The sequence below is a fragment of the Dermacentor variabilis genome, chromosome 2 (assembly GCF_050947875.1).
Source record: "Dermacentor variabilis isolate Ectoservices chromosome 2, ASM5094787v1, whole genome shotgun sequence".
In the NCBI taxonomy this organism is placed as follows: Eukaryota; Metazoa; Arthropoda; class Arachnida; order Ixodida; family Ixodidae; genus Dermacentor; species Dermacentor variabilis.
The window spans coordinates 99,502,510-99,522,492 of NC_134569.1; the positions used below are offsets into that span (position 1 = coordinate 99,502,510).

General features: G+C 41.6%; 2 protein-coding genes across 2 annotated transcripts; one reads left to right on the top strand and one right to left on the bottom strand.

Moving 5' to 3' along the window:
* Positions 1-6,811: 6,811 nt before the first annotated feature.
* Roc2 (Regulator of cullins 2) lies at positions 6,812-8,874 on the bottom strand. Its single transcript, XM_075681461.1, has 3 exons — positions 8,674-8,874; positions 8,405-8,452; positions 6,812-7,186 (listed from the first exon to the last, which is right to left on the bottom strand). The coding sequence occupies exons 1-3, from the start codon at positions 8,822-8,824 to the stop codon at positions 7,068-7,070; spliced, it is 318 nt and encodes a 105-aa protein (XP_075537576.1). The 5' UTR covers positions 8,825-8,874; the 3' UTR covers positions 6,812-7,067.
* Positions 8,875-8,962: 88 nt separating this feature from the next.
* On the top strand, positions 8,963-18,622 carry LOC142572381 (SPRY domain-containing protein 7). The gene is made up of 5 exons (XM_075681460.1): positions 8,963-9,257; positions 10,388-10,504; positions 11,249-11,409; positions 14,651-14,753; positions 15,590-18,622. Exons 1-5 carry the CDS (start codon positions 9,146-9,148, stop codon positions 15,685-15,687), a joined length of 591 nt encoding a protein of 196 aa, XP_075537575.1. The 5' UTR covers positions 8,963-9,145; the 3' UTR covers positions 15,688-18,622.
* The last annotated feature ends 1,361 nt before the right edge of the window (positions 18,623-19,983 follow it).

Below are 19,983 nucleotides of genomic sequence, written 5' to 3' on the forward strand. Positions count from 1 at the left end.
CTTTCAGAACTCCATATATATATATATATATATATATATATATATATATATATATATATATATATATATATATATACCTTGCACTTGAAACTTCGTGTGACCTCGAAGAATTGAGCGCTGAAGTGACGGTGTTATATGACTATATACAAGACCTCATAGTAAGAGGCAGTTCAATTTTACAGCCCGAGTCCTCCTCGGTGGTGTAATCTTCCTTGTGTAATTGTCGCATACTTGGTTATCACTAATACTGCTTCGCCTTTCCGGCGAAACTGCAGCCTCTCTTTCTTTTCTTTCTTTCTTTGCGAGTCCCAGTATAAGCGCTGCTGTGCATGACTCGTGTTCATTCTGATTTCGAGTGAATTCAGCTTGGCCTTATTTCGGCTACTGAGTGAATTATAGAGTGTTCCCCAACTATCATACACCAAGACTTCAAAAAAGAGCAGTTGTGTTACTCGAAGGAAATCTAGTGCATATTGTTTCCAGTACAGTGGAGTAGCCATCAGTAATTCTTTCGTCACTGAGATTTATTTACTTATTTATTTATTTACAGAATACCTGTGTTGCCTTGAAGGCATTATCGCAGCGGGGACAGTTAGAGAAAGATGTATTAAATCATTCACAGAAATAAGCAAAGAATGTATAAGTTGTGGTAACATCAAGGTGGAAGCACACAATAAGTGAACATCTCCAACTGCAACAGAAAATTAAAACAAAATTAAGACAGTAATGCATTGTGACAAACAGACAGGAATAAAAATCGTGATTATCAGATATTGAAACGCATTCCTCCGGTAACGAATTCCAGTCCATCACAGTTTGTGGAAGAAAGGATTTGGCAAAACAGTGTGTATTACAGCTGTATTCTCGCACCTTCAAGATTTTATTTGGTAATTGCAATTAATTATCTAACTCTAGAAGTATTGTAATTTTGAAAGTGTCAATGAGGCATTTGTAGGCACCCAAATGACATCTAACTGCGGTGTTTTCAGCGACATACTAATTGTGTGCAATTTTTTCCAAATGGCAAAGAAACCTCACGAAATATCAGAAAAAAACCACGCGAGTGCGCTCCTGCCCACATCATAAAGCAGCACCCTCAAATAAGCTGTTTGAAAGCAACTGCGCTGCCTGTCACAAACCCAAAGAGGTAGCGCATCACCTTGATAATGGTATGGAAGGAGCACTAACAGCAGGTTTTGCCTTTCGCAGCTATTCCTTTGTCTCATTTCTACGTTACACTTCTGATCACATTGATAACAAAAGCCCCTTGATAACACGGCTGAAGCGCCACTCTGACTACGCACGAAATGCGAAAAGCAAAGGAATAGGCATGAAATGTTTCAAAACCCCGGCATTGCTCGCACCGCACCAAAAGAGTGCATGCGAACTATATTTTGTGGCAGAAACTTGCTTTGCATCAAAGTCAAAATAAAGTTCTATTTTTCATAAAAGCATATACGTACTGCAAGAACAGGTTTGTGTCAAAAGATAAAACGACCGGGAAGCGACCAATGTGTAGAGAAAAGGCAAAACCGGTGCCTTCAAGAAAGTAAATGTACCACTTCTAAATAAGCCGAATTGGCAATCCCGATGACAGCACAAAAACAGAAAAAAGAAAAAAAGGAAACATCAGATTTCAGCGTGCCCTTATTATTATTCGAGAGAGCTAGATGATTTTACAGGTCCCTATCTTCCAAGCATTGGTGCTGGTTAAGGTGGTACGGGTGAAAGGCCTTTATTTAGAGTCCTCCAAACAGATGACTTGGAAATTGGCGCCTGGGTGGCCACGTCCCGCACGCTAGCATGGGGGTTTGAGGCCATAAACGCTAGAACATCCGTGCATAGGCTAGGACTCAAAGACGGAGTCCTACGCCGCTGTTTCTTGAAGCTGCCGGTTTGTCACAGGTTTTCATAATTTCTTATGATAGTCGATGCATTTGGTCTATCGCCACAATTCCATGACTGATATATATATTGGCGGCCTTCCTGTTTTTGCCATTTGCAGATCCCAAAGCAAGGATCATGTTTACATGCTGCTCATTAGAGTAAGACATGGCGACTGGGACGAAACAAAATGCAACTTAAAACCTTGGCACCGACGTGGTCAATTCGCTTTTGTGGCGATAGGTTATGTGGAAAAAAAAAAGTACCATCCGTGCACTTCATCTATGCTGAGACAACAGCTATCACACCTTGTTTCCAGCTAACACCAAACGAGACGTGTTACTTCGGCCGAGACGCGGCAGATGAGGCAGTAACTCGATCACAATGTTTTTCTTTATTTCCTTTATTTCGTTCTCGCTAACTAAGAGGGAGCCTGTTCGAAGGCGCTGCTTTATGATCCGGGTGGGAGCGCAGTCACGTGGTATTCTCCATATTTCACGTATTCCGCATATTTATATATCAGTCGGGAAAAAAATTTGTACAGAATTAGTACATCGCTGAAAATACTGCAGTTAGATGTCTCTTGGCTGTGCCTTCAAATGCGTCATTGACACTTCGATAATCAGGATAGTATGTCTTGAGTTAGATAATTAATTACCATTACCTAATAAAATCTTAGTAACGAAAAATTACTTGCAGCTACTCCACTGTACTGTAAACAATATGCACTAGGTTTTCTTCGAGTAACGCATTGCTCTATCTTTTAAATCTTGGTGCCCGATAGTTATTTGGGACACCCTGCATATATTTACCACCTTTGCATGCAAGTGGGGATGTTTCCATCCATAAGAAATGTTGTAAATTATTAGCATTTTTTTTTATGAGTCGTTAGCTTTGTTTACTGGAAAGAGAAGGGATACTGAGACACACAACTTCATGTGCATTTCACACACCATTGTTAAGACTTTGCCGAAGGGGCCACTGAAGTCTATAGTAATTTTTTTTTTTTTCCGTGGTCAATAAGGCATGCAAGGCAATTTGAAGCGTGGTGAACATACAGCAACATATTCATTCTCTAGGCATAGGATATCCATACATTTAGAAATAATTATTATTAGCTGCTTCCCCATCTTTCAAAAATATAATAAACTTTGTCTTGTGTGTTTGTCTAAATATGTTGTGCATGTGCATGGTGTTTACAGTGTAAACTTAAAACAAAATGAAGTGAAAAAATATGGATGAGGCAGCCGCCGCTAAGTACTTCTAATGCGCATGTCCTCCTATTGTCAGGATTTGCAGAAATAAAGTGAAAGTATGAATTAAAAGCCATGCATGTTCGTGCCAACAATAATGTAGTAAGCTATTAACCCCAGTAAAATTTCAAGTGAAAAGGTCGAGGAAAGTAGATATAAACCTCAAATGATGTGGGTCACAAAGCTCTGGTAATGGCACTTTAGGTGTGTGTGTCGGGGGGGGGGGGGCGGGAAGCTTCGGCATTGCCCGGTGAGGGCTCAGTACCCCTACCCCCCTCCCCCGGAGAACTCCGGAGGGGACTTGAGCCCCCCCCCCCCGTATTCGGCGCCTATGCAATGTCTATGCAATGTACAGTCGAGAGAAACAGTTTGGGGACCAGAGCTGCCACTAAAAATGTTTTTTTTCTTCGCAGCCTAGGCATGGAGGCTGAAATCAAGTTGTACATGCCTAAGTGTTCCTGTTTGACCAGTGTCATGCAGCAAGACAATTTCACATTGCACGGAGGTGCTAGAGGAAATTAAGTTTTTTTTGTTGATGCCGTGGTCTCTAGACTTTTGCTCTCGACTGCACATTTGAACTGGAATACATATGTGCGAGATATTGTGGAGTAAAAAAGTTTGAACTTTAAGGGCTAATAAACAACACTACAGGAAGTCAATTGCACAGGGCAAAGGCCAAGTTCAAATGAGTTTTTTCTGTGCCAGCCCAACTATTGGACTGCTCCTCGGCACCTTCCTTTTCTTAATATTCTTTCAGATGAAGTAAAAGAAGCCAGACACTTTTGAAAGAAATATTTATGGCTGAGGATAGGGATGCCCTTCTTACATTTACGAGAGAAAACATTTAACTTTTATTTTGAAAGCTTTCACCCCTGCTTGAACACAAGTTTTTTTAAACACTTGTACTCTATTTATTTACTATCTTGAGATTATACTGTACTTGTTAAAGCAATGCACATGCTGATGTGCAGTGTGACAATACCAGCATTTGGGCACTAGTACAACCAAGTGCAAGCAAGAGGCATGGTCGCATTTCACTTGTTCTACGTTAGTAAATTCAATCATTTTCAAAAGTGATGGGATTAAAAGCTCTGTTGACCTTTAACATAAGGTAGTACAAACAATCTAGGCATCCAGTAATGGCTGAATCAATGCAAGTTGACTGAATGAGAGCAGCAGAAATTTCAAGCAATTTTAGTTGATGCAATGCAGCACTGTGGATGCAAGTAAAATAGAAAAACTAGGTCTAGCAAGCACAAAGAGATTGCAGAAATATAGCTGGGGCTGTATAATGTAAAGTATTTTATTCCGGCTTTAACTTACATAACTACTGACGCAAGCATTGGGCATTGACCCGCAGCTTTGTTTGAATAAACATTCTGCTTGTTTATGGGAGGTCGCTTTTGTTTGCTTTCAGAGCGAGTAACACCATCTACCACCTTGACAGGTTTTTCTTATCTAATAGGCTGGCAAGAGGCAAGGAGCACGCAGAAGTGGAGAATGTTTCAGTGGAAGTAGATAAACGGGTGAGGGGAGTGGTGCTGGCTTCTGCGATTAGTCTTCCCCTTGCTTAACTTGTGATCAATGGTCGAAAATCAGTGGTGTGCAACAAAAGGTTAAACATGCTGTTGAAACAGATCTTCAGTGAAGAAGAGTTGGCAGAGCGATGTCGTAAACGTGCTGAAAGGGCTTGACCACATTAGAGTGCTACGAAAAAATTGTTATTATATACGCAAATAAATCCATTCTCCCCGGCAGCTCCGAGTAGCCAGTGCCAGAGTGAGTGGTGGGCAGACATCTATTCTTTTTGAAACGTAACAGCCTCCAGCCTTTCCGAAAAAAATTACACATTTGTTCGACACACTAATGCATCTTTAGTGTGTACATGTCACTTTCTCGTGGAGAGTTTTTGCAATTTTGTAAAGTCGTGTGACAGACAGGCAAAGTGGGTGCAGCGAAAAAAATTTAAACCAACAGCAGAGAGCTGTTGACGAAAATGACATAGAATCGGAAACAACTTTTGCTCCTTTTGTTCGACCTAATAACTCAGATGGGCAGTTCTTGCAGTTTTCATGATGATGCGCAAGAGACAGGCAAAATAGGCGTGGCCAAATTTTTTTACCAATTGTAGATGGCTTTAGTAAAGCAATGAAGGGGGCTAGTTGGTGAACGTTCATGGTTATATTGCGCTCAGTTTTACAAACACGATATTAAGGAAGGACAGGACGTGGACGTGGATAAAAACAGTTTGGAATAGCTTTAAGTTATAGTGCCCCTGGTCTGGTGATCACTCTCACTTTGTTTGCTGATCATCAACTTCAGTCTAAAACTAGTGGGGACCAGACATAGCAGAAACAAGTGAATTTGCATGGCTTGAAAATATTCCACGGCAGATGCAGATGCCAGTGACAATATATGCATAGCACAGGCATCGGCAGCATAGAGTTAGCTTTACTCTAGCAGCATAACTAAGGCCTGCAATGCTTCTAGCATGTCATGTGTTATTGTGCTGAACTCTGCTTTTCTTGCCAAAAAGAAATTCTGATACGTTTTCTGGAACAGATTTCTAGTCCGTAAGCGAGATCTTCAAACAATCAACATGAGCTTCTTCACAAGATCAGATAACAAGTGGTTTTCAGCATGAATAAGTGTATTTGTCTTCACAGCTGCATCATCTGTGGCAGCGACGGTGCAGCCGAGACGTTAGTGGATATTTCTGGTGGTTTTAAAAATGAAGAAGGGAGCAGGACAGAAGCCGAGACAGCTCTTCATGCGCTCCACACACAGATACATTATGTTTACGATGTTGCCATTGGGTGCCCACATGTCATTTTACACTCTACTGAAGCTATGAGCCGACTTGTTCCCATGAATTTGGGCCTTCCCTTCACATCATGCTGTGACCTTGCAGAAAGACAAGTGGTATTCAACATTCCTGGAGACATAACTACATCTGCAGCTGGCAGTCCAAGTGAAAATAATGTGCTGACATTTGACTCCGGACTGTTGCCTGGTACCCCAACTCTAAACCCACCTGTTTCAATTTGCAGGAGGCTGTGCAAGTAAAAAATAAAGCACTTCACTATCACATTAATGATACATGCAAGATATTAATTTGTATAGAAGCACCATGACTCAATTAGTCAAGCAAAGCTATTTGTAAATTGACCATCGATAGTTCTTTGAAACAATTGATAGTGTAACAAAAAAACAATTCATAGCATTACTATTAATATCACAATATTTTGCCATGAAACTATTGATAGCAGTATACTATCTATATTGTGATAGTTCTACCATTTTTGGCTAGTGATATATATCACCAGAAATTTTTCATAACTGACTATCAGTAATGCTAAGTTCACACAATCTGGAACATTGAAACGTCACCATGATTATGTTACAGTGTTTATGTGTGGTACGTCCTGCAATTTGACATTGTTGATAGTGCATTATTGATAGTACCAGGGATAGTTTTTGTGCTATCAATAGTTCGATAATGACAAAGCTGTTGATAGTATTATAGAAAGTTCAATGCATTTGAAAAAGAATGAGTTGCTGAGAGACGTGTTTCTGTGTTGCATGCTCCTTTACATGCAATAATTGGTCAAGGCATTAAGTGTGAGCTAACTGAAGAAAAAATATCACCACACAAAAAACAAACAGACCACATGTCTAATTTAACAACAGTTGTAGACATCAAGACAATACTATTTTACTTAGGCATTCAAAAAGATGTGTAAAGGCATCAACACACACTGAAACCATTTCTTCTTGGCAACACATTCTGCAGTTCCCTGGTGGTATCAGATTTACTGGTCGTCGAAGCGCAGCTCGTGGCTTGGATGCCTTGTGTATTACTCACACGCACACACTCATACACAAATAACTGTACACACACACACGAAGACTATAAGTGACGATGCACAATCACTTTCCAATGCGCTGTACAATCCAGTCTTGCTGGCACAGAGGGCACCGGTTGTTCTTCTTGACCCACAGGGACATGCAGCAATTGTGGAAAGAGTGGTTACACTCACCCCACACCACTGTAAAAAAATTAATGCATTCGTTTACTAAGACATCTGTAAACATGTGCCAATTAATATTTCAACAGCCTTGAATGAAAACAAGTGCATGAGCCAAATCATCAGAGGTGCCAAGCATCCGGCAGTGCTCAGACACCAAAATTTGCCAAGCAGCACTGAAGAATGTGTGCACTGTAGATGATGCAAATCTATGAGAATGAGAACAGCAAAATTGGAGTGCGATGTTGTAGCGATGCCTTTTCCGAACACTAATGGCACTTTTCGTGCTCGTAAAGCCATGGGCGTGGCGTGGCGTTGATTGCTCACGAATGCTAAGAGCACTGAAATGCATTAGCTTAGCATTCAGAAAAGGTATTGCTACAAAATCGCAGCCCCACAAGTGCATAAGGGCTCAGTGTTCTCAAAGTTGCATCATAGATAAAATCCGATTTTCTTGCAAACAACGAAGTTCAAATTTGTATGGCATCAAAGGAGAGTTGTCATCTTCAGTGTGCTTTTAATGGCCAATTAAAAGCCAGTGGAGGCAGATGCGACAACAGGGATGGCACACTTATCAGCATTAATCTCAGGTTACAGAATCCTCAAGTGCCTTAGCAGGATGCCCATCACTCCAGTGAAGTGTTGCCCTGGGCGATGTGTCACACACAAGTGAAAGCATCCTTGAAAACGTTATCACTTGTGTGTCCACTGACAAACTGTGTGACCATTTGTGTGACACTGACTAGCTTAAGATTTGTGCTCAACTTGTGAACATGTTCAAATCATGCTCACAAATACAACAAGCACATCGTAATAGCCTGTCAGACTGCAGACAGGCACCGAGAACTGTGTGCTCAAAAGTATAGCAGTCAGCTAAGCAGAGCAGTGCGAAACACTGGTTACATCGAATAATTTCGTTGGCCACTCGCTTCTTTATAACGTGAATTGGCTTTCCCTTTGTCGGTGAAAGCAAACTGTTAATTGCTTGCAGTTTGCTTAGTGCATGACCAGATAGAATTACTCGTGCAAAACAAAGATGCAAGTAGCGGGTAAGACGTGCGAGATATCACTCTCCAATCTTTACGCTCACTGTTTTGGGAAGGGAAATGCCGCGAAAGCCAAGCTGAAGCTGCTGCACACGCTAGAGGTGTCCTTTTGAAACTCACAGCTACGTTTATTATGTCCCACCCGACAAAATGCACAGCGGTGAAGGAAATGAAACGATAACCGTTTGCTTACCTACACAATCGTCCTGCTTGTTTTCGTGTTGACATCGCAAACAGGCATCTAGAAACGAAAAAATATCTTGTTTAACTACAAAAAGAATTGCTCCGTAAACAAAGCACAAATAATTAAGAGGCACTATTCCACAATGAACCAAGGGCGGCGCGCTACGAGCACGCGACAACCGACAGCAGCTAAAAATAAATTAAAAAATTCCGAGTGACGGTGCAACAAAGCGAGATGTACGTCAAGCACCAGCCGAAAAACAGCGCCGAGAAACTTACCCATGACTTGAACGCGACATATGGCGCAGGTATCACATTCTACGTCCCAGCTCCACATAGCCACGGCGTTCCACTTTTTGAGAACAAACATTTTATCCGGTTTTTGGCCGTTATTATCTCCATCCTTGTCGATGTCATCTTCGTCTGCCATTTTTAAAAGCCAGCTTCTGCTGCGATGCAGTGTCAGTTGCGCATGTGTGCTTGGGGCTAAATTTAAGTGCATCTGTTGTGTGGTCGAGTTAAAATAGTTAAAAGAAAACAATAACTTAATAAAATTGCAATAATTTAAGCACATTTTCTACTTATACGCACTTCAAAAATTTACTCAACAGCGCCTCTGCTTAGTTTACATTGTTCTTGTGTTTTTTATTGTGGTTTTATACTCCCTGCAGCCAGCCGCCTACTTCTGTTTGTTCCTGTGTGGACTGTGTGCCGTCGTAAAACAGGGACGAAGCACCAAGTGTCATTTCAGATGGCAACTTGTTTTGGCTGTATCCGCCGGTGTTTCAACGCCGGCGGTTTCAACGCTAGCAGTTCCCAAGGAAACCGCCTACCTACGGTGGTTCTGGACATGCTTCATATGGGTATAAACATTTGGAAAACACTCTCTTCAGCTTCGTTAAGCTTGTGCGGTGATCTGTGTGGAATATCATAACCGATCTGTGTGTGTGTTTTTAGTTTCGCTGCCTTCCGCGTCCTCATCGGCAGCTCCCTCGGTAGGCGATCGTTATGAGTGTTATATTTATTTCAACTTTTGCATACGGAAATAAGACAGTTCTCGCGCTGGGCGCTTGTCGCCGGTGTTCACAAACACCGAATTTCAGACGGAACACTGTGCACCTCCTAGATTTTATTACGCGTAGAGACACGTTACGTGACTACAAGGTGGTGCCTTAAAAAAAATAAAACGAAGGCATTGTGTGATTTCTTAAACGGTTGTGCGGTTTCTTTCTCATGATTGTTTGCCAGCATCCTTGCTAAAAGGATGGAGCAAAAGGCTTGTCGCCGGTGTTCACAAACACCGAATTTCAGACGGAACACTGTGCACCTCCTAGATTTTATTACGCGTAGAGACACGTTACGTGACTACAAGGTGGTGCCTTGAAAAAAATAAAACGAAGGCATTGTGTGATTTCTTAAACGGTTGTGCGGTTTCTTTCTCACGATTGTTTGCCAGCATCCTTGCTAAAAGGATGGAGCAGAGGACTAGCAATTGCTACAATTAGGTGGGTCAAATTTGAAGTCATAATTATTTTTTTTTGTGTTGTAGTTTTTAGCTGTATGTAAATGGTAAAATTGAGCAGAAATGCGAATTTCAGCTGCTTCAAGCAATTGACCAGACGACGACCAAATATGAGGTTGCACTTGCCATGTAAGTCAGCTTGGCTGCTAAACCACATTTATAATTGTGTTCACTGCGACCACAATTTGTGAGGGCAACCGCCATGCAAAAACTACATTGGACCATACTGCTGGTTCAACTCCCATGCCATATCACTGTGATGGTTAACATGAAAATGGTTTCGTCTGATGGTGTACAAACACAATAAAACTGCTGCCAACAGCTCTGCCTGGGTGCACAAGCTGGTGCACTAAAACCTCTGAAAGGGCGTAGTGTTATCTGCACAAGTTAAGTGTTTGTGATGTTTTAATGCATCTGACTTTGCCTGAGGCATACCAGGTGTGGCTGATTATGACGTGCAATGTTTTGCAGGCCAGGATGTCGTAATCGTAAAGAATGGACAAAGGATCTGTGGCAGTGGTGCAGCACTAGCTAATGCCCCTCTAGTTCAAAACAAGTCATATTTTGAAGTCAAGGTACAACAGGCAGGTGAGAAACAGAGCTCTTGTTTGTAACCTTCAACTTTTGTGCCACTTAAGAGACTCACTGATGGTACACATGCGGAATTATTTTCTGTTCCATGTGTAGTAGATTTCACATCAGTGAGGTGCACCCTTCCACTAGTGGATGCTTCACTGGTGGAAACAAGCATGTTGCTATGTTAAGATGAGGTTGTGAAGCTGTTTACGATGTGTACTGCATGCCAAGATGTGTGTTGCATGACAACATCTATGGTTGAGACAGATTTATAGGCATGCATCCAATGAAAGTTAACTGGTAAGCATATCAGCATGTGGCCATAAATGTTGATTTCCCTGGTGTGATCTGCCACGAGATCACTGGTTAAATTTCTGGTCATAGTGTTAGGATTCTGAAGCAGTGAGATAGTAAAAAGTACTACTTTACTGAGATTTCAGTGTCGAATTCAAAATTATTAGTGGTTCAATATATAGAGAGTACCATGTACAATGATTACTTTATTCGTTCATTATTTATTATTGTTTTGCATTTACTAGTACTATGCGGAGAAAAATGCAGTTTGGCTGGTTAATGTACTGGCATGTCCTCTTGCCTTCTTTTTACTTTTGTTTTTGCTTTTTCGCTGCATTTTATTATGTACTGCCATGCTGTTTGAACTGTGTAATGATGTGCTTAAAGCTTTTGTAAGGTAGCTTTGGTACAGCCTTAGCATCATGCTTTTCTTCATTCAAAAAAAAAAAAAACTGATTCCAGGTCTGTGGGGTGTGGGAGTGGCTACGCAAAAAACGGACCTGAACAGGGTGCCGCTTGGACAAGATCTGGAGAGCTGTGTCCTCACTAGTGAGGGCACTGTGGTGTGTAACAAAGAAGTGCTCCACAAGCTCCAGCAGACAGTACAAGAAGGCGACGTCATAGTAAGGCCCATCATCTGCCCTTTATGCAGTGTGCAGATTAAGAAAAATGCACATCTTATTGTTTGCTATTTGTAACTGCTGTTTGCTAAAGAATCACTGTTTGACTGCAGACTCACTGACCAGCTTTTGTTTGCATAGCTGTGCACGAAGCATTTGCTTGCAGAAATATCCTGACCTCCTCCGCAGACATAAACAATAGCGCTTGCAATGTCACTTGTGCACTATTGCTGCATTGACAGAAAAATATTGACACTTCTACTTGATTCTGTATATCTTGTTTCTTCTGGTGATATAGCTTCAGCTGCTGACTGCAGTAATCTGCTGCACACGGAGCTTTTTTTCTCTCTCGTCTTCTTTTGTTTTGCCATGTTAAGAGAAGACACTGCACATTTATCACAGAAACCTGTGATAAGGTGAGCGCAGGGAGATACTGCAGGCAAATCAGTGGGCATAGCTTCTTGCAGAACTGCTTGGCAATGTGTTGGTATTGATAAGCTTTCATAGGTACCATATCTTTGTAATATAGACTTTTAGTTTGTCCGGTATTCCGGCAAGCGCGGGCGGTTTGCCGGTTTAATGGGGGTGTAAACGTGAGCGGCCAGATTGGTGGCGCAAAGCTCAACCACACAAACACAAAGCTAATTACTATATTCTGCTTAGCTGCTGGTGTAAATTTTCGACAGTGGCGTAAACGTGTTCAATATTACGCCGCCGCCAAAAATTTGCATCAGTAACGAAGCAGGATATAGTGGGTTACTGCAGTTTTAGCTCTGCGTTTGTCTGGTTGAACTCTATGCTACCAGGCGGCTGCACCGCTCTGGCCGCTCACGTTTATGCCCCCGCAAACCCCGCAATCCGCCCAAACCGCTCCCGTTTACCGGAATAGCGGATAGGCTAAAAGTCTCTACTATCGTTGTGTGGACTACCGCTTTTAGATCTTATGCTCCAGAGTAACACCTGGGCTGTGGGACAGTTCATAGTAGGAGGGCCCACATTAATTTGACCACCTAGTGTTCTCTAATGTGCACCTTAATTTATGTGCACGAGTTGTTGCTTTCCGGCCCGTCATACAGTGCTGCCTTCATAGCCAGGATTCGGGCCTGCAACCTTTTGATTTCAAAAACAAAACTTTTTAGCCATTGACTCAGTATGGCAGGTGTCGTAGTATGGAGGAGGTATGGGGTCTTAAACAAGTGTTAGGGACTGTGACCCACATTGTCTACATGATGATCTCCATTCATGGGTAATGCAGGCACAACTAGAATGAAGAGCACGACCAAAAATCCTGTAAATGGAAAATAAGAGTCAAGACATTTCACAATAGGTTAAGGTGAAAACTGGACGTAACAAATGACTTCAGGAAGCACAACAAATGTCACCCTACTATACAGTCATGGAACCTGGCTTACCCTCATAAACAGCTGCAATGCTCCGAATTATTTTCCCTCGTCCATCACAGAGTTTTCAGTGAAATGATGTGTTACTTGTGAATTGAAGTTGTCATGGAAGCAGAGGCTAATTGGCGAGTTCAATAAAGAGTTTTGGCTCTAAACCTCATTTTCTCTAAAAGTTTCATTGCCCTAGCAAATATTAGGCACATACTTTAAGAGTGATAAAGTTTACATTTTAATTCAGTAAAGGGCCTATGTCCTTGCTATAATGGATTTCCAATTGACATGACAGTCCATATTAAAAACTTGAAAGTTTAGTTTTTAAATTAATTCTCCTTAGTGTTTTGAAACGGCACTTTTCTAGGAGCATCATCAGAAGCATTCCATATTCAGGCCACCATGTGCTTTCAGGTGTAAGTGCCTTGGTATGCAATCATTGCAGCATATGTGCTCGCTGAAAGTGATGAGTTCCTCATTTTATATCTGGAATCTGGAAAGTCTGATGTTCATAGCTTTGTTTCACCTTCATCCTGACCTGTTTTCTAAGTTGTGAGAGTGAGATGTGATCATGTTTTTGATATTGTTTTACTTGTCATGTACAGTTGCATGCTTTTATTAGTTTGACCACGAAGGGACCTATGCAAATCTGGTTCAAGCTATCCAGAGTCTGAGATTGGACACCTTCAGAGATTGCATCAGACTAAGAATTTACTTCCTGCAAGCATGTCATGTTTTCTACCCGTGTAAGCAAGCACAAGCTATGTAAATAATCTCTCGCAAGACTAATGTACACTGCATAGCCTGGTCAGCATTTCCATTTTCTGCGATCATGTAGTTGTACTTAAGTCAGTCACTCATGCCTGCTGGGCCTCTTAACAGCGCAGTTGCTGCTGTCCTCTAGGAGGCCTGGTAATGAATGGTGTGGTGGAGGCAAAATTAGTCGTGTCAATGTCAATCTGTTTTAGCACAATTCTCCTTGGCATATGTATTGTCATGTGGCAGTGACGAATGCAGGTACACAGGCAAATGATGAAGAATTTCAAGGAAAACTTCATTGTGTGAACTTATGCTTACAAAGAAAAGGCCTGACTCAGCAGCAACACCTGTGGTGCCAACAGCGCAGATAATTGCAAAAAAAATAGAGTAACACTTCTGGCAATTTGCCCCTTAAATATAAAGCTTCATTATAAGTTCTAGTGGTCTTCACAATTCGAGAATGTGCTGTGTGCTTCAATTATGTCTGATAGCAATGGGCTCATTGCACTAAGTACAACATTTGTGACATAATAATGACCTGAGACTGCAAGCATGTTTTACAAGGAATTGAAAGTGTAACACAGGTAACTTGCAGAAGCCAACAAGAGCAAGAATAGGCATGGCGAACAATGTGTCGCAATATTCAACATACTGTTTTGTGTTACTGATGCATGAAAGCAGCTGAAGATCAGCATATGAGGATTCAACCGGAGCTTCCAAGCAGACAGTCATATGAAAGCACGTGCAATACCACATTCACTGGAAGAGGTTGTCACTGGCATTCTGGCGGTGTAACCACACATTTGACATTATCAGGAATTTTATCGTGGCTAGTGATATATGTACCAACTGCCAGTGATAATCATTTTGGGCTTCAAGTCATAAAGAATTTTCTCCGTAAGAAACCATGGGCATCTATTGGTTTTGTTTGAACAGTACTGATTTATAGAATATTAGAATCAAGCATTGTAGAATAGAGGCCAACTCGATGAGCAATCACTAATCTATATTGCTTCTAGATAATTTTGCTGCAGCCATTATCTCTGCAACTGTTATCTTGCTAATTTCCACTCACTTACCTTGGTCTTCTTTAGGGCATCACGTATGACCACCTGGAGCTGAACTTTTACCTGAATGGAACAGATTTACATATCCCAGTGACAGGTGTCAAAGGAGAAGTTTTTCCTGTCCTTTATGGTAAGTAGCATAGCAGTACAAGATTCAAAAGACAGTTTTAGAAGGACCCTAAAAGAAAAACCTCAAGTGAAGCTGGATTGAGTGATTACGCTTTTGATAGAAGGTGACGGACTTGGTGTACGAAGAAATGCTGCAAGACTGGTCACGTTGCCACCTTAAAATTACTGAAACAGTTGCCGACACCACCATAGTATTAACAATGTAAAAAAAAATTATTTGCATGTCAAAATAATTTTGAACTTGCCACAACAGCTCTGCACCTACCGGTTGCACAGAGACCAAACAATCAGCCTGGTAATATAGCCAGGTGATAATTGAAGGAAAATTCTGCATTACCAGAAACAGAACCTGTCTCTTCAGAATCCTAAGACTAGCACTTTTTAATTAAGTCATCAGCCCATCATAGCACTGAGAATGGCAATGATTGACAACCACAGTATGAGAGGTTGAGGAAACAAACATAAGAAAAGGAGGCATGTTGCAGTAGAGCGGCAAGTTTGGCTAGTTGCTGGAAGTTCATCTTGTAAAAAGGGGGGGTACTGTGCTATAAACACGGACAACAGAAGTAGAATTGGAGGTAGGACTTGCGCACATCCTGTCCACTTCTACTTCTGTTGCCCGTGTGTTTATTGCGCAATACCCCCTTATTACAAAAAGGAGGCAGCTGGTCGTTTAGTACATAACCTGTTTGTGATCAAGGAGTAAGCATGTCAAGCTTACCTGCAATTCTGGGTATGGGATAGGCATTTAGTTGGGCATTTAGTTTCAATGTTGCATTGAAAGTCTGTCACCATTGCATTTGCCATATATGTTCTCTTTTCATGTTTTTCTTTTAGTCGATGATGGAGCCATCTTGGATGCGGTGTTCTCTTCCTTCTTCCACACTCCACCACTAGGCTTCGAGCAAATCATGGTTGAACAGTCCTTACTGTGAAAAAGTCATCTGTGTGCAGACCATCACTGGCACATCGTAGCACACTCGTAGTAGTGTTGCTCTATGGAATGGGCCTGGTTGCCATCTATGCCTGAGTGTGCAAAGTTCTCCGCCATTGAGCCGTCATCACAAAGTCACTTTGTAGTCCAGCTTATTTTTTTGATGCGTGCTAAAGCGTGTCATGTGTTCAAGTCACATGCTTGCAGTGTTTTTCTTTTCTTTGCTGTCTTTGTTAGCATTAACTTAAATAGGGGCTAGTAAAAGGCATGAATATTGCATGGATACAGGCTGAAAGCAAGCTTGGTGTTCAGCAAATGAAAAAAGCTGTTTGAATTGTGATGCACGATAAAAAACCCATAATTAAGTTGAACAGTTTTAGTGTGAGAACATAGAATTTAGCCCTGCGATTGTATGTTGCCTTCTTTTTGGTACTACTTGCTTGTTTCAAGTCAGGTGCTGCCTACCAGGCTATGCTGTAAGGAGCTTGGTGTGGAGGTGGAGCTTAGGAAGCTCTTTGTATGCGTTGGACATTCTTTTAGCTTGTACAGAGACTGTTGGTCCTGTTTTGGGTATCCTGGTTTTACCAGACAATAGACCCTTTTCCTGGTTGTTGGTCTAGCTTTATAAAAATAAAGAAATTGGCCAACTTAACAGCAAAACAGAATTATTAATTTGGCAAGATATATGCATATACTGTTTCAGGGAACATTACGTGGGCACAAACAAAGGTCGTTATTCATGGTAGTTGCCACATCCCAGCTTCCAGAACATTTATCCTTTCTCATTCGACTGCCACTCATTGTCGTCTTACTCTTTTGGGAAGACTCTGTCAGCAAAGACCAGCACCAAAAGTGTTCGTCACTGCACAAGACAGCTTAGAATGAGGCAGCGTTGTGCAACATGCAGAGGTCATTCCTTTTTATGTCATAACTTGTTGCTTAAAAGCCAGGTTACACACATTTGCTGTCCAGCATTCTAGTGGCGAGTGGTGATTCACTTCATTGACATCGATTTCACGACAGTGCATTCTCCTTTATCTGTCCTTTGGGTTTGCCCATGGGAATGCATTCTTGAGTCCCTGGTCTTACTGCAGCTTGTGCAACATGTTACTCTCAAGGTTTTGCTGGTAGCCTCGAGGTTGCTCACATTTGCCTTGTCCAGCCTTTTGCCGAGACAGGCACTGAGCTGGGCACGTCGGCCAAACGTGGTCTGTTGGCAGGGAAGTGGTCTTTGTGGCAGCATCACTGGTGATGATTTGATAAGAATGGGCTCACACTTTTCTTGCATTTGTTGGTGCAGCAGTAGATGTTGCTCTCCAGGCTTGCATTCGGTGCAGATGTGCTCCATGCATCCCAAGATCAAGTCTGCATTCTCCTCCACCAGCTCTGCCTTAAACGTGGCCCGCATGATAGTGGTTGTGGTCATGTTGTCCTCTGTCATCAACGCAACCATGCTGATGCACCATTTTGACCAGTCCTAGCCATAACAGCAGACCACACTTTACTTTCTATGAGGTAAAGAAAATGTGATGAGACTTCTGTGGCAACATATGCAGCCAGAAAGTGGTGAAACGTGAAATTTTTTCTTTGTCTTTTGTTCTAGCAATGATGAGAGCCATGATTAGTTTGTCAAATATGTAATATGAAGGAACCTAACAATTGGAAAGGGTCTATTGCTTGTACAGTTTCAGCAAACATTTGTGTACATTGCTTGTAACATAATTCAATGATAATTTATACTACAGTGTGAACAGTGTCCAGGTATCCAAAGTGGATGCTTGGCTAAAGACAAGACTGGCACTGTGAATGGAATGTGCCTGCCATGGTTCGTGGTTGTTGTGATTACTTACATGCACAAGTGGAACCAATTTCCCCGTGTACACTTGCCGCTCCGCAAGTCTTTGGTGTGGGCAGAATGCCTTCAGAAATATTTTGCTAGAGCAGGTCATGCCAAATGCCAGCTAGCACTCATTTTTATGTTCACTGTATACTCAATATTGCGAGGATAAGGGCACCAGCTGTATAAACAGTTCTTCCATCTGACCTGCTGGACTGTCTTGTGCTCAGATCAGTGGCATTTTGTTTAATAAACCACAGTTGGATGCAAGACTTGCCTGTTTCATTGAAAACAATAAAGATGCATGAATCTGTGGCGATGCCAGGCCAGAAAAATTATTGCTCCCTTTCTCAAAAGTTGCAACAGCTTTGTCACATTTGGCAGTGCTGCATTCTTGTCTGGCGTCCCTGCCAACGACACATTCTTGTTTCTTCTGGAAGTAACTAACGTGTGCTGAATCTAAGCATAATATTATCCAAAATGTGCAAATTTGATCACAAATGGGTCTGTGGTCTAGCTGGAAGAACCATCTCGTATGCAGGTTTCACTTATTGACCCATCACTTTGTATCTTCTATGGCTCTATTCATACAGCCAAAGAAGCATTGGTAAATGGATGCCCGAGGTTGTTTCATGTTTGAGTGAACTAAAGTTGAGCACTGTCTTTTTAAAAGCAAGGCAAGAACAAGCAGGCATGCAAACATGCATTGAGCCCGTGTGATTGCAGTTTTCACGAGACTCGGATTGCGCGAAACTAGCGCTGGATGCCTACGGAATCTATGGGCCTCAGTGTTCTGGCATTGTGCCAACTATGCTAAGATAGCATGCCAGGAACACTCGTTCATAGATTCCAGCATGCCTAGTGCTACTCTCGCAAAAGTAATTGCCAAAAATACCACCCCTGTTGGTGGCTGTGCAATGTCCCATCCAATGTTTATGGCCATGGAAATAGTGCAGCTTTCTTGTGCATATAGCTGCTGGCACAAGGGCTGATTTCATGCATAGAATTGTCAGTCCTATCACATTGTTTTGTTCCAATTCGGTTTCTTGGAGGTTGAAATGCTGGAAGTTATTGGTTATTAAAGGCAGTAACACAAAGATTTTCTGGTTAAAACTGGTAACCTAGCCAATGGGCTCTGGCATCATCTATTCAGCATGCCGAGTTTGTTCCATGTCTTTTGTCCACTTGCACTAGACAGTTGGGCAAAATTGCACTGGTTTGGCAGGTATGGTTTTCTGCTGCTAAGAATAATTTGGTTTGTCTTAAACAGGTCGAATGCAAGAATGCCTTCGTAATGAGAATGTGGTCTGCGTTACACAATTGCAGCACGGCAAAAAATAAATTTGCAGCCTTGAATCATAGTGTACCTTGTAGCATAGATTTAGCTTTGTGATTCTAAAATCAATCAATCAAATGTCAATGTGAACTTTATGCCAGAGACACCTGAAAAGCAGCCTTGTAGAGTTCGTAAAGTCTGGAAAAAAAAAAAGTGGGAACGAAATAAGGACAGAATGCAAGGGCCTGTGTTGTCCCTTTTCTTTTGTCCTTCACACATTTTCCCCCATGTCAGTCAGCTATTCTATTTAAAACACTTGGGCTACTCTCGTTGTATCAATAAATTTTCTTGAGTCCACACTTGGTTCATGACAGAAAAATGTATACCTTCAAAATATTCTGCCAGCAGGCTTTTTGTTCCATTGCTGCTCACATGCAATTTTCAGGCTACAATATGGACATGTACAGCTAACTTAACCTATGAGAAACGAAATTGGCCATTGTATTTGATAAACACCAGTATTGCTTCAATTGCCCGAATTTTCTGGTAGACAAGATCTTGCATGCAAGGCAAATGAGTCGACATCAATTATTTCGACCCTGACGGTACCGACGAAATTGATCGAATTATCCAGCGGGTCGAATTAAACAAGGCGCAGAAAAAGCGCCATAACACACCACTGATTAATCGGGCAGTATTAGCCCGAGTCTAACACGACCCCGAATCAAGCGCGCTCCCCCTTTCCTACGAGTCTAAAGTAGAAAACTAACGTAGAAATGACATGAAAAGCTCCTAAACGAAGAAGTAGAAACCTAACGAGCACCCGATCTTTTAGTAAGAAAAATTGGCAAGGGTTTAATGTGTGTTGCACAATGGCAGCCGGTTTTCTTGAGTCAGCTTCACCGCAATACATTCATGTTTTGCGGTAAAGCAATCTAACGCCGCGAAAACGGTTTCGATATCGTATCCGATTGCAGAAAAAAGCGTTTATATATATATATATATATATATATATATATATATATATATATATATATATATATATATATATATATATATATATATATATATAAAGTTGTAACCTAGTAAGGTTTTCAAGCAATAACAGTAGCTAGCTCGCTATCTCCGATAAAAGTGTGTGTGTGTATATATATATACATACACACACTTTTATCGGAGATTGC